The sequence below is a fragment of the Alternaria postmessia genome, assembly GCF_024291825.1.
Source record: "Alternaria postmessia strain BMP 2775 chromosome Unknown scaffold_32, whole genome shotgun sequence".
Taxonomy (NCBI): Eukaryota; Fungi; Ascomycota; class Dothideomycetes; order Pleosporales; family Pleosporaceae; genus Alternaria; species Alternaria postmessia.
The window spans coordinates 212,076-234,902 of NW_026260105.1; the positions used below are offsets into that span (position 1 = coordinate 212,076).

The 22,827-nt window shown below is 52.7% G+C and overlaps 7 protein-coding genes across 7 annotated transcripts; 3 read left to right on the forward strand and 4 right to left on the reverse strand.

Annotated features, from left to right (window-relative positions):
• Positions 1 to 428: 428 nt before the first annotated feature.
• Positions 429 to 3,328, reverse strand: J4E82_005867 (uncharacterized protein; the record flags this gene model as incomplete). The annotated part of the gene is made up of 2 exons (XM_051732127.1): positions 429 to 3,121; positions 3,325 to 3,328. The coding sequence occupies 2 exons, from the start codon at positions 3,326 to 3,328 to the stop codon at positions 429 to 431; spliced, it is 2,697 nt and encodes an 898-aa protein (XP_051588147.1).
• Positions 3,329 to 3,707: 379 nt separating this feature from the next.
• J4E82_005868 (uncharacterized protein) lies at positions 3,708 to 7,187 on the reverse strand (the record flags this gene model as incomplete). The annotated part of the gene is made up of 5 exons (XM_051732128.1): positions 3,708 to 4,338; positions 4,396 to 4,504; positions 4,572 to 5,069; positions 5,133 to 7,058; positions 7,106 to 7,187. 5 exons carry the CDS (start codon positions 7,185 to 7,187, stop codon positions 3,708 to 3,710), a joined length of 3,246 nt encoding a protein of 1,081 aa, XP_051588148.1.
• Positions 7,188 to 8,837: 1,650 nt separating this feature from the next.
• On the reverse strand, positions 8,838 to 11,141 carry J4E82_005869 (uncharacterized protein; the record flags this gene model as incomplete). The annotated part of the gene is made up of 1 exon (XM_051732129.1): positions 8,838 to 11,141. One exon carries the CDS (start codon positions 11,139 to 11,141, stop codon positions 8,838 to 8,840), a length of 2,304 nt encoding a protein of 767 aa, XP_051588149.1.
• Positions 11,142 to 14,461: 3,320 nt separating this feature from the next.
• Positions 14,462 to 15,481, forward strand: J4E82_005870 (uncharacterized protein; the record flags this gene model as incomplete). Its single annotated transcript, XM_051732130.1, has 1 exon — positions 14,462 to 15,481. The coding sequence occupies one exon, from the start codon at positions 14,462 to 14,464 to the stop codon at positions 15,479 to 15,481; it is 1,020 nt and encodes a 339-aa protein (XP_051588150.1).
• Positions 15,482 to 17,092: 1,611 nt separating this feature from the next.
• On the reverse strand, positions 17,093 to 17,819 carry J4E82_005871 (uncharacterized protein; the record flags this gene model as incomplete). The annotated part of the gene is made up of 2 exons (XM_051732131.1): positions 17,093 to 17,504; positions 17,614 to 17,819. The coding sequence occupies 2 exons, from the start codon at positions 17,817 to 17,819 to the stop codon at positions 17,093 to 17,095; spliced, it is 618 nt and encodes a 205-aa protein (XP_051588151.1).
• Positions 17,820 to 20,088: 2,269 nt separating this feature from the next.
• J4E82_005872 (uncharacterized protein) lies at positions 20,089 to 20,844 on the forward strand (the record flags this gene model as incomplete). Its single annotated transcript, XM_051732132.1, has 1 exon — positions 20,089 to 20,844. The coding sequence occupies one exon, from the start codon at positions 20,089 to 20,091 to the stop codon at positions 20,842 to 20,844; it is 756 nt and encodes a 251-aa protein (XP_051588152.1).
• A 1,228-nt stretch (positions 20,845 to 22,072) lies between these two features.
• Positions 22,073 to 22,495, forward strand: J4E82_005873 (uncharacterized protein; the record flags this gene model as incomplete). The annotated part of the gene is made up of 1 exon (XM_051732133.1): positions 22,073 to 22,495. The coding sequence occupies one exon, from the start codon at positions 22,073 to 22,075 to the stop codon at positions 22,493 to 22,495; it is 423 nt and encodes a 140-aa protein (XP_051588153.1).
• Between the last annotated feature and the right edge of the window lie 332 nt (positions 22,496 to 22,827).

The window sequence follows — 22,827 nt, forward strand, 5'->3', positions numbered from 1 at the left end:
TCTTTGCTCATTTACCACCCACCCCTATGCCACCTCTTCACTTCCCCCACTTACCGCCAAGTCTCTACACCAAGAACCCATAGACGACGAGCCACCCACGCCTACCGCATTACCATCGTCGCCATCGTTGAAGTCCTCATATATATATATATATATATATGGTTGGATCAACCATCGAAGTCTACACCGATAGTTGGCTTTGCAAAATAGCTCCAACAACATCAAAGAATAGAGTAAGATATAAACACGCATGCAGACATAGATAGCAACAACACATATGATGAGTTATATTGCGAAAAGAAGTGTGCTCCGTCATCCCACAGCTAATATACTCAAACACGCCATCACCACCACCACCACCACATCAACAACGCCTACTATTCTATTCCTAATCTTCCCTTTTCATCCCTGCCCTGCCCTCCTCTCCCCTACGCACCAACACCCGGAACAGAAACACCACCAGCAGCAAGATTAAGCCCTCTACTCCTCGGCCCCACAAAACCTTGTCTCTGTCTGCCCGTCCTACCCCTACCCAACCAATTGTACTTGAGCTCCTTGCTCAACCTACTAATCTTGTCCTGCGCATCATCGCTCGACTGCAACGAGACGAGGACAGAAACGCACTGCAGCATTCTGCCCACAGTTTCCGTCACTTTTGTGCTATCCATGGGGGTCTGGCGCAAGCTCGAAGGGGCATTGTTGTAGTTTGAAGAATGGGAGGTGGTGGGTGGGGGGTGCAAGTGCGAGATGGTAGGATGGAGGGGGTTGAGTTGGTAAGGGTTCGAGGTGGGGGGATGTTGTGATGGGTTGGAGGAAAAGGAACCAGCGGACGTGTTACTCGTCGCTCTGCTGCGTGTGCTGGCGGCAAATGTCGAACTCGTGATACTCGTCGTACTCTCCAAATAACCCCCTGAGCTCTGCGATGTCGAGTTGAGACTGCCCATGGCCATGTCGCCGCTGCTACTTCCAGCTGTACCCGGCCTCTGTTGCTGCTGCTGCTGCTGTCCACTCATAACGCCATCTGGGATCGGACTCGGGCTCTCCAACCCTGCATTCAAATTCTCCAAACTCAGTCTTGAGAAGATGGCCATGAGCGCTTCATAACGTGGTAGTATCACAATATCCCTAAACATCAACAGCGTTATTCTCCTCACTTCCAACTCCCCGAGAATCGGTATATTCCTATGTTCAGGACTCTTGGTATTCATCTCGTCTGGCAACATGACACCCCAGAACTCTGCCGCTTGGGCACTTGTCATTATGCCTGAGCCTCGGAACTCCAAGTCTAGCGGTAGGAAAACAGCTTGCAAAAAAGGTAGGATGGTAGTGAAGACCACGAGCCACATTTCTACCAAATGAGGGATAAGCCGATCGTCGGGAACATGACGTAGTGTTTGGTCTAAAGAGCCGAAACCCGTTTGGAGGAGCTCATTCAAATCCTCAATGAGAATTATGGGGGATCGTTTGTGGATGCAGCGTTTGATGTGGACGGTGACTAAAGCGTTGAAGTCTTCGACTGGCGGCCGGGGGTCTTCGCCCTCAAATATCAATAATACCCTTGCTTTTAGCAGTGGCCAGGCGTCATCGGGTGACAGGCCGTTGATGCCAAATGAACTCCCCAGATGCAGCATCTCTGTTGTATGAGATATTGTTTGACCGGGTGTCGCCATATTCGGTGTCGTCGTTATACTGCTAGAAAGACTCGGCCATTCTGACCGTTCGGTACTAAACGACTGGTTCCGTTCCCGGTACGGAGGTTCCAGCTGAGCGTCAAGGAACGCAGCGGCTTTTTCTTCCTTTTTCGCTCGCCGCAAATGCCGGCCACCGTGTCTGAGATCCAAGCCCGTCACCGAGTTCGCAAACGAGCTTGAATGTCCTGGCGATGACGGGGCGAAGGAATACAGCGGCTCGGGAGCGCTAGGGTTTGTTGGTTTAGAATTACTACTCGCTGAGGATAATGGGAGAGCAAAGCCATCTTGATCCTTCAGTTTGTGCTTCTGCCGCGATAAAAAGTGGTGTTTATGCTTCTCTTCCTTCTTCTCTGGTAGGGAGTCGTTCCGTGGGGGTACCAGTGTAGACGTCGATGCGTTGGCGGACGAATACAGCGAAGCGTTACTGCTGTTGGTTCCCGAGTCGACTAAACTCGTCGTCGAGCCTGCCATCATCATGCGATTCAGCGCCTGCGAGCTATGAATGCCGATACCAATCTTCCCTGGCGACGGCAATGCCTGGTCTTTGCCGCTCAGCATATTGTCCACCTTGATGTTCTTGGGCTTGGACGAGAACAGCTTCCCGCCTAGCCTGCTCTTCCCCTCCTTCGGTTTCTGCAGTTGCGGCAGCTCGGGCGTCGACGAGGCTGGCTTGGGCGATGCGTGTGGCTGCTGTTGCTGTTGTTGCTGTCCCTCAATGCCAGGCGAGTTCAGCGGACTGCGAGGAAACGCGGCGTTGGCAGCACTCGTTGCAGCCATCCTGCCTCCCATGACACCATTCGAATATGTCATGCCGTTTGTTCTAAATGTGACCTGGGAATTAGCCGGCATGGGTGGCGGACTCATGGGCTGGCCGCGTCCGGTAGGCGCAGCTTCACTCGGAGCTGGTATGGTGGTGGAGCGCTTGCGATTGTGCTGAGGATTCGAGGCATAGGCGGCCTGGGCAGCAATCTGGGAAGCGGTAAGGTTTGTCTGCGAGGCCATGGTGTTGTCTCGGTCGCGTATGGAGCCCTCCTTCATGGAGCTCAAACTGGGCTCGAAATAGCCCTGGGAGCGCTGGCGTGGGCGGTGTCCTAGATGCGCGCCAATGTGGCCTGAACTCTGCGTAGCATCGCGCACAATGCCTGGACGCGAGTAGTTCTGCGCTGGAGCGGCGCGCGAGTCTGCTGATGTCGGCGACTTTGCCGACGAGGGCGAGAGTATGGCGGCGGGGAGGGGAGAGCGGCGTTGTTGCTGCAGCGTCGCCTGGGAGCCGTCCGAGTCGGAGTCGTCGAGCGATGGGCGTCGAATCGAGGGGGTGATTGGGGGTGGTGAAGAGGGAGGCATCGTGGTCGCCGCCCTTTGTGAGACCCCGTCCGTTGCTTTTGCGACGGGCGTGTGGCTGTTGCAGGGACAAGGTATAGAGGCGGTGGCTGAAGAGAAGGTGTATGGGTGGAGAAGTGAATATACGGGTATACGGGAAGAGGGAAGAAAAAATAGGCTCCTAGTCGTATTTCCTCATGGCCTGCATGAAGAAGCGTAGCAGATGCAGCGCTATCCAAGCATCGAGTCGGGTCGTCAAGTCGCAGGAAGAGCTGACGTCCATGTTCGTTAGATGCGCCGTTGGTTGATCGACGCATGGTGGCCGTGCTGTCTCCACCCCGGTACTGGGCCGCTTGACCCCACCTCAGACTCCTCCTCTCATCCACTACAACACCACATCCAAACAAGACACCCATCACGCCAACATGCCTTCTCTAACAGCAACATACACATCCCCTACCTCTCCACCACAAACCTTCACCTCCGAACTCCCCGCACTGCCATCACCACCCTCAACCACCGACCGCGTCGCATACCTCACTTCTCTCTCATCATCTCTCCGGACCCTCCAAAAAGACGTCAACGAATTTCTCACTCAAAAAATGGCCGACGACAAGGCCGCCGACGACGCAAAAGACGAGGAGACGTATGGAGAAGAAGTCGTCGATGAAGATTGAGCACTACAACTACGATTGCCTACCGCCATCCGCTTCCACCCACCCCACTCGCCGACCTCCTCCCCCCTCCCACACCACCGATCCCCAGCCCCACGCTCCCCCTCATACATCCCGAATGCACCACACTGTTATCTGGAAAGACACGAATCGCACTCCCACCAAACCTCTTATGGCAAACCGCACAATGCCTATCCTCATCGATAACGACACGCCTGTTCAACCCCCCAGGCACGCTCCTACCGTACATGTCCCTCTTACTCTCTGGGCCGAGCAACACGGCCGATTCCACAGCGACCTTTTCTACGCCGCGGAGCTGCGCGACTATCCTCTCTTCGTTCAAGAGCGAGTTTGCATTTCGTATGCGCCCGAAGAAGTAGGATTCGAGGTCTTTGACGGGCAGAGTCGGGGGAATCAAATCTAGAGTAGTTGCTGCAGGCAGTCTTGCGCCATGTTTCGAGAGGAGGTCGAGAGCTGGGGGCCAGTTTGGTTGGTGCGGCGGTGGGGGTTGCAGGTAGAGGGAGAGCAGGACGTGGTAGATGGATAGCTCCGTGTCTTCGATTGAGCCTCTTGTTGCCGGAGGGGATTGGGAGTGGGACAAGTTGGGCGAGGCGGGTGTGGTGGGTGGTGCCGTGTAGACCTGGTTGCAGTATCTATTGGTTGGCGGGTCAAATGGTTTGCTACCAAGAAGATTGGGTTAAGCGACTTACTCTTCAGCTTTTTGGTAGTCCTTCAATTGGAAGACATAGATTGCCAGGGCTTGCTTATGCGATCCCATTTTGCTCAGGACGATGGCTCGAGCTTCGTAGTAATCCGGATCTGTCACCATGTCAGTAAAGCTGTTCCTACTGTGATCTTCTTTCTTGTCGGAGATGATGATGCATACCATTCCCAGGCAACTGCTGAAACACCCTATACCGATTGTACTGCGCATTCCCCTTCTTCAGGAAAACCTCAAGCCTGTGCTTCCAATCCATCTTTTCCTCGTCGTTGTCAAATTCCCTACTTTTGAGTCTTTCCAGGAGTAGATCAACAAGTCTCTGATGAAAGTCCACGTTAAGATCGTTGAGCTCTTCGATGATATGTTCCAAGTATCTGACCGCAAGTCTTGTATCAATCTTTTGCAGAAACTCAAGGACACGGTCCCTCGGCAGCTCCTCCGCATTCTGTGTATCAGCGAGGAAGACTTCCATGCCCAACTTCGGGTCAATCCTCAGTGGCCATTCCGCGTATTCCAGAATAAGATCGATAAGCTCTGGCGGCAATGCTTGTAGATAGCCCACCGTCCTAGTCGGGCCTTGCAACTGCGGACTCACCTCTTCGTCCGCCTCGTTCTTGCCGAATTTCTCGAGAAGCTCCAGAGCTTGCCGATGCAATTTCTTGCCTAAACACACATGTACAAAGTTAGTGTATGCATCACAAGCACTTGGACAAGGACATTGCTTACCATGCAGGAAATCAATCAGATCGGCATACCGCCCCGTCTCGTACAGTTTCTCCTGCACAACGTCTGGTTCGCAGAAGTTGGGGAGACGGAATAGAGAGCCTGCGACACTGGGATTCGCAATCATGTACGCGCGAAAGAGCGTTGTGTCGACGAGCTGGGCAATGTCAAGGAGCTTGGCTTTCCAGTCTATGGGAGACGTGAGGGAGGACTCTTCGATGAAAATGTGGAAGGGTGGTTTATCAGCTTCGAGCTGACTGCCACTGGGCGTAGGGAGAGGTTCCTTCAGATTACCATCGGTGTCTATATACCGTTTGATCTGGACACGACATTGAGTAAGAAACGACTGTAGCGCGCGAACAGAGTCTTTGAACTCTTTTTCAGCGGCGGCGGGTTTATCTGGCTGGGAGGAGGGGTCTGTTGGTCTCTTCCGGATGCTGGCTGTTTCCATGGTGTCGTCTTTGGCCGAGTTGGTGCGTATGGAAGCCGTGTCCGAATCGACTTTCTTGTGTCCTCCAACGCCGAAACGACCCATCATTGAGCGGCCGATGGTAGCTACAGGGGCGGGTGTGCTTTCTTCTTGTTCTTTGGCGGGCTTCTCTCCGTTGGTTTCTTCCTCGTCGGCCACGCTTCCGTCGCCCTTTACGCTTTCTTCTGGCGCTAGATTGCCAGCGATGGATCGGGGGTACATTGCGATGACGCGCTCAGGCGGTGCTTTGGCGTCGACGAAGAGTTCCATGGCTTCACGGTACTTCTTCTGGTCGAACAAGGCCTGGGCTTTCAGGATTTGTATCTCCCGAACCCTCTCCTCTTTATCAAGGAGCAGAGTGTCTTCGAGCATATTCAGCAGACTTAGCGACTCATCGTAGCGCCCATTGGCGACGAGCTCATCAATCTGTGTTTCATAACTCTGCGCTCCCATCCGCCATATACATCGATCGCTCGCAACGAGGAAACCCTTCCCGGCGTGGGCTAGACTGATGTTGGGCTGCGGCACGTGAAGGAAGCTGACGTTTGGTAGTGAGATCATCTGTAGCAAGTTCAGCGTATCCGGATTCCTGACTTCCAGACTGCCCTTGGACGGTGGCAGTAGTGTGAGCATATACGGGTACGAATAAGCGATTGTCTCAGGGGCAGACTGCCAGGGCACTTGTCGTTTCTCGAGGGCATTTCCGTCTGTGTCGATGAACAGGCTGTTGACGTCCTTGGCCAGCAACAATTCGCCCTCTCCAAGTCGTGTCGCGAGGGGTTTGGGCACCCAACTTCCCATGCCCATGTATCCCATGCCTGACGACGAGACAGCGCCGAAACGTGCTCCGCCCTGGCTCCCATTCTCTGCCAGCGCGCCTGGCTTGATTATGTCTTGGACCTCCTGCGTCTCGATGTCAACCATGACGAAGCCGGGATCCATGCCAGCGACAATCTTTGTCCCTGTCGCCCACGTCAGGCTCTTGACAGAAGCAATGAGCGAGATCTCCACCGCGTCGCCCGTCAACTCCATGTCCTGCCATGTCCACAGTATGATCTTCCGCTTCACCGCCACAGCCAGGTGGCTCACAATGGATGGTATGCCCGTCGAAGGGTCCTTGACGATGTTGCTTGCCGCCGCAAAGGTAGTCGCACCCCGAGTCTTCTCTAGCTTCTCCTGCAGCTGGTACGTCTGTATATCGTGTATCGAGACATAGTTGTCCGACAGCGAGACGAGGATATTCGCTTCTTTGATAATCGCCAGCTGTTGTATCGGCCGCCGGGAGAACTTCTCTTCTTCGCGTAGGAGATCGGCGGGTCTGGCTTTGGGTGCTGTTGGAGGCTCGCTTTCACCGTTGTGGTCGCCGTTCTGCTTGCGGTCGGCTTCTACATCCTCGATCTGGTCATTCACACGGTAGATGCGCAGAGCACCCGTGTTCAGGCCAACAAGTACACGGTCGCCTGGCTATGTTAGTACGCTTGAGATGCGATACAGTCGGTTGCTGTACCGTATGCGAGGATGGACTCGATCCTCGACTTGTCGCGCGCCTTGAGCTCGACAATGGGCCGGGCAGTAAAGGCAGAGAGCATTGTGGCTATTGCGTCGACTTGGATATCATTTGGGCATGGTCGAGTCGCTATGCGACGGCTGCTGTGCCAAAGGGAAGCTCCATGGGTGTTGGCATGCGCCTGGAGCTCGGCGGTCCATCGTCATTGCCGCGGAGCTTTGGCCAGGGTCCAGCCACGTGCGCCACCCCAAGGCTTCCATAGCTACATGCTTCCACTATCAAACACACGAGTAGTCAGTCACGTTGGGCGTCGTCGTCTCGAGATCAGATGCTGTGCATTGATAATCTATCTAATCTACCTAAGGTGCTCGCCCGATTAATAGGCACTTCGAGCGAGTAACAGAATGAGAGTGGGTGTTGCTGGATGAGCGAGTGGGACTAACTTCAAACATACATGACTGTGCAATACAGGATAAGGGAAGATATTTGAATTTTTACCGGTGGCCCATCATGCGTTGTATCTCGGCAGGGCCATCTCCCTCATTTTCACACCCACTGACACACCACTCGAGTGGGTTCAAGCTTCTTTCGGGCCATCCAGCACCACCTCCTTCTCAGAAACGACTGGAATGACAGGTCCCGGGCGCAAAGCGCCTCACAGGATCAACTCAGGCGGCGGTTCTCTTCAGAGGAAAAGAACACAGCAAAAACCAACCCTTCATCCAAAGGGGACGAGGATGCTTCACCCGTACAAACAAACACAAAAATGTCGGCTTTCAACGTCAACATATCTTCCTTGTCTCCTCCCAACGCTCCTCGCATAATATTGGAAGGAAAGGAAAACAGGAGGAAAGCACAACGCTTGTTACCAATCAGCACATCAACCTCTCCACTTTCTACAGAAGTAGGAGAGGTGTGGCGAATGAGCGAGTCATATCCAACATATTGCCGGTTCATAACCCGCAACACAACACCACCCCCATTGCGGCCTTGAGCTCATGATCATTATGCACACCAAGAGGTCGCCTATGCAGCGCGCCAAGCGGGCAAGCCAACGGCGAGGCGGGGTGCGGCGGCGATACAGCGTCGAGGTGTGGAATGAAGAGCAAGGGAAACGGGGGTAGGAGGGCGGGACAGAGGATCGGGCGTAAGGGACCTCGGGGACAGACATACTCAAGGAGATATACACAGACCTCATCATTTGATGGAAAGACATCTACAGACAGACACACACCGCGTCTCGTGTAGCAGGGAGACGTGATGGAAAAGATGAGGATAGTCTGTCTGCAGAGCTTCACTGTCAAACTTGTAGCGATGAGGGGATATCAATCCAACACGCAGCCCGCAAGAGAGAGCAATGACACAAGACAAATAAACACAAAGAAAATTTACATAGTTGGAGTGTTGAAAGAAAAATGTAAAGAATCGAAACACCGACACATGCAGAAGCGGAGAAGCAAGCTTCATCAACGCAGTAAAACATGTGCCAAATTCCCTTCTCCAGAGAGCGTGTTATCGCATCATCGTGAAAGAAGGGAGAAGAAAAACTTCAAACGCAAGGTTCGGTCTGAGCAATTACGGCTCATCGCAGGTCGGTCAGGTTCGGTATAATTGTCTAGTAGTTGGGACCAGTTCGTTGACCGGTTGACGCAGAAGGGCAAGCCCGAAAAAGGTCAGGTGGTCGACGGAACTGATCTTACTTGTAATATTCGACAAAATACGGATCGAAATCTTAGATGAACGGATTCCGCTGCTGTTTTTCCTGCGGATAGGGCGACTGAGCGTATTGATTAGGGTCTGAAAAAGGACCCGAGCGGTCATCAGCCGGTGAGGGGTCAGCAAGCTGACCATGGCTACTCGTACGAAGATGTCCTGGGCGAGCGGAATCGGTCACCGCGCGTGCGCCAACTTGGCCGACCTTCTCTGTTGCGGGCGTGATTTCATCGCCGCTGTGTTCGAATGTCGAGAAGGGACGGGGTGCGAGCGTGTAAGGCGCTGCTTTGTTGACGTTATAGTCGTTGGGCACGTATTGCGGCGGCGCAGTGGTGGGGTAATCGACGCTGGCTTTGGGATCGCGGTCGAGAGCAGGGTTGACGACGTAAGGGTTGAGTCCGCGTTCTGGATCATCACGGCGGAAGAGATGCGTCGAAGCGTAGACAAGGCCACCGAGGGCAATGAAGAGCCATATGAGGACTAAGGCGGTGGAGATGAGCGCTTCGGTTTGAATACCACTCATCAGCTTGTCAATAACGCGTTCGACGGCTTCGGTAATCTCGTCCTTTGCTTTGACGTTCGGATCAGCGAGTAGTTGGCTGGCAGAGTCTGAGTCGCCTTTCTCAGCAAGGGCGCCAAGAGAGAATGTGTCGTTTGCGACGCCAGGGAACTGGACATGCGCGTGCTCTTGGACCCAAGTGAGGCCAGATTGGAAGCTAGCGATCTTCAGGCCGATCAGGCAGTTGAGAACTTCCTTGATCGGGTCGTAAAGTACGGTGCCACCGAACGTGTCGTTGAGCGTGGTGCTCATCTGATCTACGAACGCGTTGAGGGTGTCGTTGACAGCCGTCGTACTGGTGTTCACCCAGCCGAAGATGTCGTCGTTAATCTTGCTGTCCAAGTCACCGACGGCGCCGTTGACGCCGTTAGACCATGACATGGACGCATTGTTGAGCGATGTAACGACTTTTCCGGCAAAGTCAGCGACTTGATCCGTGAGCTCTGGGGTCTTATCTTCAATGGCTTTGAGCAAGAGATATTGACAAAAGCAGGCGAAAAGACCAGCGATGCCCAGAGAGATCAAGAACATCATGGGGATGGAGGTGGCATAGGCCCAGGCCCAGCGCATAACAGCTTGTCGACGAGCTGAGCCAAAGCGCCTTCCGAACCACAGGCCAATGCCAGAAGATGTTGGGCGGGACGAGAGATAGACGACGTCCATAGCCTCATGGCCCTCTCCAAAGAGAGCAGCACGTTCTTGCATCTTCCGGTAGCGGCGCATCTCCATCCACGCCATCGGAACGCAAACAAGGATGGCGGCGACAATGAGCACACCGAGAGCGATCTTGCGTGCGTTGTAAGCAAGCTCAATCAAGTCGTCAAAGAACGAATTGATAGAGTTGCCATCGGAGCAGAAGGTGAGTGCTTCCTTCTGCGGCACGGGAAGAACTGAGCGGTCGAACTCGAATGTGTCCATGCCGCGGATCAACTTCTTGACTTCCTCAAAAGGTAGGCGGATAATGGAGTCCGTAAAGTTTTGCACCTCTGCGAAAGTCGGGATGGACGAGTTGAGCTTCTGAAGACCCTCTGACATGTCAGGAGGCATCTCCAGCGCTTTGAGCTTCTTGATCTGATCGTCCAAATTGATGGTTGGCTTGTTGAATCCCGGAATATTGAAGTTGATTTTGTCCATGATGGAGTTGATGCCGTCAGAAACGGATTTGACGGCGTCGCCCATTTCGTCGGTAACGGAGTTGATGGTCTCGTCGAGTTGTTTGTTGACAGCTTCGCCAATTTCCACTGCGGCATGGAGACTGCCGCTGACAGCGAGGGTGATCAGGCAGAGGTAGGTTTGTGTCATCATGTGAATGACGAAGAGGATGATCTCTTCGACACCAGTGACACTCATTTCGAGCATTTGCATGAGGCCACTGACTGCCTTCTCAACCCCGGAAGCTGTCATTTCGTTGACGCCCTTGGACATGTAGTGGGGCATGGAAGCCATGGAGCTAGCAATGTTCTCAACTTGGGTGCAAGCACTGAGGGCTTCCCGACGGGCGGAAACCAGGCTTGAGTCGGTGCTTGCGATGGCGATGAGCAGTCGCACAAGGACTAGGAGCAGTAGAATCGTCCAGCGATTGATCCATATCTGTGAGAGCCTAGCTCGAAGGCCGAGGTATGGTTTGAAGTTTGGTGTCTGGTTTATTGTAGGTCGTGGTGCATCTTGCGGTGGGTAGTAGTCTCGCATCTCATGACTATCGCCAGCGGACATAGATGGAGGCACAGGTGGGAAGAGTTGCTGTTGGTTCGCGGAGGAAGCCATGGCGAAGATGTATGGCTGTGAAACGTGGTCTGGCCAGTGTATTAGAATCGGGGGTCGAAATCGGTGGTAGCTTCGTAAACAGGTGCGGTCGTAGAAGTAGGCCAGCTAGCTCATGAATGTCTCGCAGAGATAGGTTGCAACGTAGGAAAAGTATTAGGCGAGTATTGCAATGTGAAGACAATAGACAACAATAGGAAAACCCAACGCTCCGTACAATGCAATAAGAAAAGGTGATGTTGAAGCAGGCAAGGTGAAGGTGACTGAAGTGGAGAAGACGCTGTGAATATCTACTTCACAGCGACTAGGGTAAAATGAATGGATTTCACGTACCGCGAGGAAGCGAGGACCAGTTGCAGGCCTCTCCACCAGGTACCAATGATACCTCGAGAAGAGACCTGCACGACCAGATAGTTTCAGCAGGGCATACAAGATCGTGAGGCTCAAGTTAGAATACAGCGATTCTAGGAAAGGTGGTGGCCCGAATAGGCGCCCGCAGAAGTGGAGCAAGCCACTCCGGACCAGTCAGCCCGGTCAGCTGGAGAAGGCTCAAAACAAGGCGCTAGAACAGAAGGGATTGACAGCGTCTGTTATTCTGGGCCGGTTTGTCCTCGAGTGGTTGTCGCAAGTTGAGCCGGGTGTCCTTTGTTCCACGGCTTGCGCCCATTGGCATGCGATTTTCCCGCAGTCGAGCGAGGTAGGCGGATGCACTCCCTCGTGACGTGTGGGATCGTCGCAGGATGCTAAGGTTGTCGGGCGCAAGGGAACACGACCTCTGAACGTCGGTCGCTGGCAGAGGAGGTGCTCAAAGCTCCGGGAGATGCGCGACGCCGCCGTTATGTAGCAACGTCGCGCCGCACGGCTGTCTGAAAGGCCTGTGGCGCCGTCATGCCTTGATTTCTGCAGCTAGCGAAGACGTCATACCCAGTCCAGCCTTTTGCAGCCGTCAGAACAACAAACTTCAACGACGCGAATTCTACCAGCAGCACACCATGGCTCACAAGAATGAAGTTCCATAGTAGTCCCCATAGTCAAGCCCGACGCCATCAAGCTTGAACTTCAACATGTCTGGACTGGGAATTTGTGTCAATGCGCGAGTTCTCGTATGCGTGGCTGCGGCGTAGCGCGCGCTGGTGTGGAGTAAGCGGCCTAACGCGTCGACCGCTGCTGTCCAATCAACCTTCCCTTCTTCTTGAGGCTCAAACACGGGTCGCCGTCGTCCCAACTTCATCCCCATTCTGTTTCGAAACATTTTCGCTGCATCAACGACAACAACGATTACCCGCTTTCCAGCGTCTGCAGTGACGGTTGCCTGCATATATTGACACGAACATTCCCGCTACGAACACGTCTTCCGTGTCCCACCTTCTCAGAGCTCAGAACAGCGGACTTGCCTAGACATCACATTACGACCCGCCAGCATTGCCAACAGTTTCTACATCTCATTGTGTTCTTAGTCGTTGCCGTTTCCATCCAGCAGGTCGCTGTGTTCAAGGACCTGGCCGGCGAGTTGAGAACCCGATGTTGAAAGTGCGGATTGCCAAGGTAGCAGTCTGCACTTCTGAACCCACCTTATAGCGATCCCAGAAGCCCACATCATCGAAGCTGTAGTCTACAGGTTCTATCTCCCTCTCGCCGAGATGTTTTCATTCACGAGAGTATAAGTTCTGCGATGCATGTCTCTTTGTGAGATCCGTTGTGATCAACTCGCATCCTGGGCAGTAACTTCCTCATGTCAGTCGCAGTTGATGTCTTTCGAACGTGCTTTCCTTTCATGATCTGTCGATTGGGCTACAAAACAGTCCCTCGAGTCAAATTCCTAGCTCTCTTCTTCTTTTCACGTCATCATCTTTCCGTTTCCTCCGTTCCGTCTCTTATCCATGGTTTCTGTCTGCTTGTCATTTCCTCTACAGCGCTGGTCGCTGACCGTCGTTCGTTCTCATCTATCATTTTCTGCGTTCGGATTATCCCTTTGTTGCGAAGAGTGGTGAGGTGAACCTGAGCGTCCAGCACGTTCCTCGTCTGTCCGCTATAAGCTTGGGCGTCACCTCTGCAGTACGCTCGTGCAGGCCGTGCTCTGTGACGATAACCTCACCTACCCCACCGACCGACAATTACCTCTTGTTTACGCACCCCACGTTACCCACTCGTTCACTGCTTTCGCGCCAAACTCTATCTGGAACCTCTTTTGCTCGGCTTTTGCATTCTCGGACGTGACGTAGCTTTATTAACGAATTGCAATACAGATTGGATTCTTCCACTTTCCAAACGACCGCAGCCTTTCAGAGCCCGCTCAAATAATTTCCTTCCGTACTTCCTCTTTCCATGCAATTCGAAAATCGCGGAGCCCAAAACATCGCATACAGTTTCAAGCATCACCGCTCTTACAACATCGTAGCGCATCATCGTCTATCCACCGCTTAATTCACCGCCGGTCGAGCAGGTGGACACGTACCTGGGGCCCTGTGACCGATATCGCAGGCTTCCACTGAGAGCACAATAGCTTCAATCGCACAACACGTATGTTTCTGTTCTCACTCTTCTATCATCACAAGGCAGGCCCTATGACCACTAAGACATTTGCCAGGCAGCTCTCAGCTCTACGATAAGACAACTTCATAACGCAAAACCTCTTCTAGTAAGGACATCGTTCAAAATCCTACTCAACTGAACGATTCCTTTTCTAGTAAGCTTTTACATACAAGCAGTCAACTATACCGCCCTCGCTCACTTTAAGGTCTAGCCTCCAAGCATTCTGACACCTTGTCGTGTTATTGGCTATCTCATAGACCCCGCATTTGCGAGGTCCAGATCATCATCAGGTAGGTGACAGAATCACATTGCATATCCGCTCAGCGTCCCCCGGGGGCGGTGTCGAATTAAGGAGTTTGATATTGGTTCTCTTCGTAATGATGGAAACACACGTGCTATCTATCTCAACCCGCGAACCATGTGTTCGGGCAGCAAATTCGTATCGATCGCAATGGTGCAAGCGGTGACACGGTTGCCCCGATGTGTTCCAGCGCACTGGTAGTGAATCATTGCTAATTGATATGCATGCATAGTTGGGAAAATACACACCGTCCTGGTGCCTTACTCCCGCTTGGACCTTTACCACTGCCAACTTTTGGGTATATCAGACTTGAACATCACAGTCTCAACACTTGCCCTTCTCCACTACATCGGACAAGTCTCCCGTACGTTACATACTCACGCAAAGTCGAAAAGCGCCCTTCCTTACCTTCAAGGGTGTGAACGTATTGCATAGTCTCCGCTTCCATTCTCTCAACACTCACATCAGAATTCGCTCGATGTCACCTTCGATGGCCGATCCTATCAAAGTTGCAACCGGCGCCTCAGTCGCGACCCCTCGCAAACCTCAGTTACCTATTCCAGCGGGCGACGGAGCCACGTCTCCAAAGACCGATACTAGTGGTGACACCCTTCATGATGATGAGAGCTCTGACGTTCGCTCCAGCAGCAACAGTCTCCCAACTCCCAGCAGTCCCATCAGCCTAGCGAGCCTCAATTTCGGTAGCCTGGCTATCACCGGTGGTGGTGTCGAGCTCCGCAAGAACAGCGTAGACCGTTACAACAACCCCTTCGAGCGCATGCAGAAGCAACACAACGACTCAAGCACCTATCGTTCCCCAGTTCGTGACTTCCGTGGCAATCGCCAGCTAGATGCTCCCTACGGCGTTCGTGGCGGAGGCTTTCGCCAGTCGCGAACCTGGGTGTCTCCAGACGCGCAAGTGCAGCAGGAATTTCTTATGGTTCGCAACGCTATGCGCCGTCTATTCAGAAACTCCGACGTTGCCAAGTGGAAGCTCAGTGATTACGTTGCCCACAAGGAAGCGATGTTAGCATCGCAGGCGAACAAGCTTGCCACCAAGGTTAAGAACAAGGAAGACGCCCGAGCTATCCTAGCTCCGATCCCAGGAGATATTCAGAAGGTCCTCAATAGATGCGGTATCGAAGGCAACTTCGAAGACGTTGGAAACTACGGTCGCGCTCTCGGTGAGCAGACTATCTGGTGCAACGACTGGCAGAATGGTAAGGATGAGATCGCGCCCTGGCCTTCCATGGCGGAGATGAAGTGGGAGGGTGATGATCGAGCCAAGACTGGTGTTGGTCGCTTCCTTCCTCTTCCCCGTGAGGAAGGTCCTCCCGGCCTCATGTGGAACCAGCTCCCTGTTATCGAGCAGTATCCCATCGACCAGGTTTGCAAGATCCCTACCATGGAAGACGTCTACCTCCCTGTCGACTACAAGATCGAAGAAGACCACGAGTACCTCTGGAGTAAAGAGCTGGAGAAGGATATTGACGCTTTCCTTGAGTCGTAGCGACTTTCCCTCTCCCACGCACTAGACTTCCGACTACGATATGACATTCTCACTTCTACATGAAGGTCTGCAGGTCAGCTTCCATCTTTGACAACTCCCGGTTACGCATCGATTTGGCTCACGCCCAAACTTGCAATGTGACTACTAGTCATTACAACTGTCACTGACATATCTGTGGCTAAGTCGATCCTCCTTCCGGCAGAACTGGGGACGGTTTGCCGTTGTTGACTTTCTGTATGGGATTTCCTGGAGTTCCCTGCGTCTTTGACTTGCGTTTTGACGTATAGATGATCCGACACGATCCGACACGAGCACACAGCCTTTGCGAATGCCCTCTTGCATCACCCTTTGATACCCCGACTACTGCTGCTTACGACGCTGGGTTGCACTCAAACGGAGCGGCCTCTATGGAATACGCAGCATGGATTCATGTTCACTGATGGCGTTACTTTGCTTTTTTCTTCTTGAGTCATAACAAAATGGAAGCGTGGTGGAGATGCGGTCTGATGCTGGAGCTTAATGCGTTCGGTTTCATTGCTTTGGTGCGTTTTGAAGATCCCATGTCCTAGTTACTCTCCTCCACAAAAGAAAGAAGTTCCTTCAACAGCCTTGCCATGTCTCCAGTACGTGATACCATAACCAGAACACCATCCTCCGAACATCGGCCTCGTCTCGAATTACCATGATGATTCATGTCGTTGCTACTCAGTCTTGCAAACGCATCCGCCTAGGTCTAGGTCTCCGTCCCAATATCCTTAGATCACATCGCAAAATGTTCCGACCGCCGTTTGCACTGCTGGCAGATTGCGGACAATACCGCACCAAGTACCACGGTGACGTTCCTGAGATCATGATTGCACCACCCGTCATTGGACATCGCCTCCTTTTAGCCAGATTCGACCAAGTCCACATGCCACCATTTCCTCTGAGACCTTCAGCTTTCCCCGAATCGCAGTATACGTTAAACCCAAAAATGCCCTACTCTTACACAGCGATCACGCCGTAAGGCTAGGAATCGAAGCTGCAAGCTGCGCAAACTAGTTTTGTCGAATGAGTATCCATGGCGAGATCATGTGCCTGATGGTACGGTGATGATGACTACAGCCGTGGACAACGCGGCTGCTTTGGGATCTTTGGGATTTGGGATGGGATTCGAGATGGGACTTGACATGGGGCTTGACATGCTGTTCGTGCTTATCTCCAATCGTGGGGTGAGGCTGACCGTAGAGATTTCGAGCTGACGTGATGACAAAGAGCGAACACTCTGCAAGAAGGAGAGGAAATATCGTATGGTTGATATCAAGCGAGCTCGCATACTTCATATACAACCCACCATGGCCACGATACAAGTTTCGCGCTTCTCCTTGCATCACGCTTCCAACCTAGACCGCACCATAGCGCCACAAGAAGTATATTCGCCTCATCGGGTGCCTTACCGCGAGGCGCCCATCATCCGCTAACCCAAACCCGGCGGCGATCATGCTTCCCTGCCAACACATCACCGCATCTTACAAGATCGATTGCACAAGGGTAATCTTCCCACCGCATACCAATCTCTTGCACCCAGATACCTCGAAGCTGACTAGACCATTTTCTCTTAACAGCCTCGCCTTACGCCACCAAATCCTTCGTCATATGTAAGATCTTGATTCCCTCCCCATTAGGACACTTGACCACATCCACTCTCCCACTCCTCACATACCCACATCTTTCGTACAATGCAACTCCACTCAATGTCGCCCCCATTTCCAACCGGGTGAAACCGTCTGTCTCACCTCTCTTCCCTTCACGCGCCCGCGCCTCACAGTACCGCATCATCATGGTACCCAGACCCCTGCGCGCATACTCTGGAGACGTGAAAATAGCACGGATACTTGCACGGTCAATAGCCGGATCACGCTTCTCTGGCATACGCAGAGGAGAGGGTGCAGAATCTCCGCCGTACAGCGTCTTGCGAAAGGACCACCCGCCACAAGCACAGATTGTGGTTGGTGAGTTGATAGGGTGAAGGATGTAGTACGTCCTGTATTCACATGATTAACTATGGTCCCTTTTGGTATCATTTGGTATCGGCTTCCGGCTCATTGATGACGGACGCCTTATGTCCACAACTGTTGAGGTTCGGTACTTACTGGTCTGCTATCAAAACGGAATCGGGGCCAAAGAGGTAGCCTATTGAGCCATCGAGCTCGGCTTGACTGTAATACCCTTTTCCTAGGCCGCGGAGAGAAGAACCGATCATTTTCTGGAGAGCAGGTATGTCGGTGGGGGTAGCGGGTCGGAAAGTGTATTGGCGCGTTGCTTCCTGAGCCTTTGCATCGGCGATAGGATCGTGCATCTTGATGGATGGAGTTCAAGTTGTCTTCTTCTTCCTTTCCTTCAAAGTTCGGTATAACTTTGTGTATCTTTCTGGTCTGATATTATACAGGTACCTGGGTACCATGGTTGTCGCCCTATTCGGCCCAATCATACGCTATCGTTATCGCAAGGCTTGGAGGCTCTGCTTCCCGACGGAAACCATCCCTGCTCACAAAGGTGGGCAGCTTCGTATCATCGCGGGGTCGATAACGCCTATCCATGTTTTCATCGGCCATAAATCAGAATGCGAAGGTGTACATAGTATGTGTCTTGTCGTTGCCGCGCATCTCGTAAAGTTTACTGGATGGCGCGCTTTGACCACCGGTTGATGTCATGGCCCTGAGGTCCCTGACTTCGGTACCCTAGATCTCCTTTCTTTCGACAACGCGCCGCGTTCTTGGAGCTACGTGCAACCCAGTCGGCATGATTGGGAACTGTACAATCGAAACCATGGGGGGATTGATGCAAAGGTTGCAAGGAATTGTCTCAAGAGCAGCAACAGCAGCTTGGGTTTTGCGTTTAGGCAGAAATCGGTCTGGAGAAGCGAACGCGAGAATCGCTGTGTCCATCACAATCGACCACCTTTCCTATTCGAGTCATATTGACAAAACCTCAGGCATAGAACGACTCGTCGGCAGATGCAAGGCTGAAGTTCGAAACGATCGCGCCGCTCCATGCGAGTCATCCCGCCCTGCCGGGTGCTGCGGATGAACGAGGTTACAGAGCAATCATGGGCCAGCCAATTACTAGGATTTCAGCATTAACGTCGTACAATGACTGAGGTTGTACCTATGCTTTTTACTTCCAAGGCTTCTCGAAAAACCCGTGCACAGAAGGGTGCAAGGAATCGGCTCGTATACGCAGGCTGCATAGGCGATCAGTAAATCAGTACGTCGCGGACGGGCTATACTTGCAATGTCTGAAGCGTGCGGACAACAGACTGCCATCAGCGTAGGCGAAGTTCGCCGTACTTACTCGACCGGAGAGCATCGCGTACACCAAACACGCTCATTTATTGGAGTACCTTCGCGAACAGATTCCTCCATTGGCCAGATGTTGCGATCAAAGACATCATGGCATGGTTCCCAGGTTCGGAGATTTCCACTCACAACGGTGAACATGCGATGTTGGTGTTGCCAGTGTCTGACCATCTTTGGTGCGCTTGCTTTTTGCATCACGTCCCGAGCTGAAACGGCTAAGAGCGTCAGGCGCATGTAGTCAAAACTAAATTAGCACACGGTCCATAGCGGGACGCACCCGTCACGTCGATCAACCCTATACCACGTTGTGAATGTACGAAAGCTTATTTCCGCTCGAAAGCGTTCTTAGAGACGGGCATAATTCCCGTATACTCGTCAGTGTGGTACTGTCCAAAATGCTCCCCTTTTCCGGACTACACGCTTGCATGATACCAGGCTCGACTCTTGCATTGCTTGCGATGAAGTCATTCCGTCATTTCGCGACAGCCGTTCTCTTGTCAGCTCAACTTCTTACACTGACAGGTCGTAGACAGACGTCGCTATGGCCAATGATCAGCAATGTTGTCTACAACATACCGAGGCACGGCAGGCACGTTGCGGACGCACTAGGAACACCCTCGCGCGAGTCGCTGCCCTGTAGCAGGATCAGCCAGGGTAGCCAAAAAGTAAGGTCCAAGCGCATTGACGGTGAGAGTGTTTTTTCGGTAGTCGGATCACCTTCAGGTCCTAAGTGGCTAATTCCGTACGTTGTTTGGGGCGCAGAGGCTCAACGATGGACTACTATCCCTCCATACCCCATCTCCACCATGCCTCTCGGAGAACGCAACCAACTTGGCATCGCTTGGTAGCAGTTCCATGACACTGGACTTCCCTCCTGGCAATACATTGACACGGAATGGACCAATCGTATCTCTAGTTGACGAATACCTTCCTCGGCTGCTCTCTCAGTTGGCGGTTGTTTCCGCTTGATCAATGAGTCCAATGATACCTTGGCAGCGCCTTGGGCAATGCCCTTGCTCGCATACCTGATCATCGTCATGGCTAGACGAGCTTGGTTCCAAGTCTGGCCGAACGACATAGGATTATAAGAAGGTAGGACGCCAGCCTCAGTTGAAAATCATCAGTCAACACTGTCACCAACACTACAGGCCCGGTGCTTACATTCGCTACTATCTTCTTCGCTTCTTCTTCACATTATTGTCAATATCAGACATACTTCCCACCACACTTTCCACCACACTTTACACCACACTTTCAACAAACAACACCATGCACGCCCAATCCATCCTCGTTGCTGCCCTTGCTGGCTTTGCCGCTGCAGCCCCTCTGGAAAGCCGCCAGCTCTTCGGTGGCACCGGTTCCAGCTCGAGTGAGTTCAGCCGAGGTGGATGCAGAGATATTCTCTTCGCATTCGCCCGTGGCTCCACCGAGATCGGCAACATGGGAACCGTAGTCGGCCCTCCTACCTCTGACGGCCTCAAGAAAGAGTTCGGTCAAGATGCAGTCGCCACTGAAGGCATTCCCTATGCCGCCTCAATCGGCACCAACGTCCTCCCCGGCGGCACCGACACACGCTCCAAGAACCTCCTCAAGGACACTCTCAACAGCATGGCCCAGAAGTGCCCAGACTCCGTTATCGTATCCTCGGGCTACAGTCAAGGTGCTGCTGTCAACCACCGCGCTATCGAGGAGCTCGACGCTGCTGTCATGGACCAAATCGCTGGCGTTGTTACCTACGGTGACACACAGAAGCTTCAGGACCGCGACCAAATCCCCAACTTCCCCAAGGAGAAGGTCAAGATCATCTGCCAGCCTGGTGACGCCGTCTGCCTGGGTACGCTGAGCGTCTTGCCTGCTCACTTGACATACGGTGTTAGGGCGAACGAGGGTGTTGAATTCTTGGTCCAGCAGATTAAGGGTGCGCAGGCAAAGATCAAGGCTAGGAATGCGAAGCGCGAGGCTGAGAAGGCAGCTGCCGCTGTTGAGGATGTTGTCAAGCGTGTTGCTAAGGAGATTGCGGCATAAGTCGAGTCTTTCGGTTTGGGTGCGATATCTGGATACTTGTGTGGCTGGATCACTTTGTTCTTATCCGGTCGCGTGGGAATCTCATGACCTTTTTTTTCTTTACTCTCTTTCACACTCTTTGGTTACGTGTTTTACATCTTACGAATCTATCGAATTGGGCCCAATACGTACCTCGTGCATCGTGCGTTCCATTAATAAGTGATTTTTGTTCTTGAGTTTTCACGGCGGCAAGGAACCTAGTCCACGGAAAGCGCAAAGGACTTGTCCGACGATGAAGAGCCTGAAGGACAAAATTGTAGTGACGAGTCTATTTCTCTAAGGGCTTCGGTTACACTTGCCTCAACTTGACTATTTCCTGAATTGGCAACTACTGATAAGGTGTTGATTGTACCCCCATCGACTGCGCTGCGCTTCCCCGACCAGGCCCCACAGTAGGCACCCCACCCCGCCTTGGATGAATCGCCGCAGCAACTTTGGGCGTCTATCATAGGCAGATAGCTTCTTCCAGGCTTAATGCACGACAGAGAGGATATGCGTGTCTATTTCATGAAGCTTACAGCACGTTTCCCCGGACTGTTGTCTAACCCCCGCTCGCCGTTCTCCCTTAAGCATCAGGAGTACAACGACTAACGCCCGATACATTTAACACTGCAAATAGGAAAGCACGTCAGCAGCAAACGTCTCCGTCCATACTCATGCAGACAGAAAAAACCGCGGTATCAGGAGCCAATGCCTAATACTCTATCAAACCAAGCTGCTGCTGCTCGCTGCTACCCCGCTGTCCAGTCGTAAGTTTCCGTGGTCACGCCGCACAACGTGCCTGCTAGCCTTGTACACGTGTCAGAGATGGAGTAGAGTAGGGAACTGCCGTTGCACAAGGCATGACCATATATTGAATACTTTCTTCGGCCATTCACATCGAGCCCCGTTACACCATCACGCAGTGAGCTGGAAGCGGCCTTTGGAACCACCCGGTAGACGACCGAGTCACCAATCAACATGTTCCACTACGTTTCACAGTATGAGGAATGATTGGAGCGAGACTAGGCAGTCTTACTACGGTGGAGTTACGCAGTAGTTCGCGGATCGTCATTCGCTGGGCAGGTAGCTGTTCTAACCAACAGAGCATACAAACCATTTTACGTTCAGCACATCAAGACAACTTACTTTACCACTCCTCAACAAGCCTACGCTATCTACCCACTCCGTGAACGTCAACACCACCAATATGCCTTCTTCCCCACCTCCATCTCCAGAAGAAGCTGCTCGTCGCCAAAACGAGGCCCGCGCCGCCGTAACCGCATCCCTGCTCTCCGTCGGCGCCAGCGTTGACAATGAAATGCGCACGCGAACAGCGGACCTACACGCCAATTCGGCTGCTATATCCAAGCAAGAAAAGGAGCTGGCGAAGCAGACGGCGGCGCTCGCGAAACAAACGGCCGAGTGGGATAAGTTGCTACAAGGGGGCACAAAGAAGTTGAATGAGGTGGGGGATATTCAGAATTGGGCGGAGATGATTGAGAGGGACCTGTTGGTGCTGGAGGAGACTGTCAGATTGGTTGATGATGGGAAGGCAGAGGATAGGAGGAATGGGGGTGGGGAGAGGAGGGAAGAGAATGCGAGTGGGACGAGTGGGTGGTTTCGCAGGTAGGCTTGGGAGGTATCGTTGTGTTTTGCTGACCTGTGGTGGATGATCGAGCTGTTGTACTGGAAGTCTTGCCAAGGCTTTTCTTGTGACTTATGATTTGATATCGAGTAATATATAATACCATTTCACCTACCGTCTCTGTGTCGTGGATGCAATGCTTTCTGGTGGTGCAAGTGCTTGGTCGTGATATCCTTGGATATCCGCTAGCTAAGCTCATGCTTGATGGTACAAGGAGATAGTGTTATCGTCCCGTGAATGTCGTAGCCCGCCCCAGCGCATTCATGATCGTCATATCGTCCGAAGAGTCACTGACGACAGCGCGTCGCTTTCGTGAC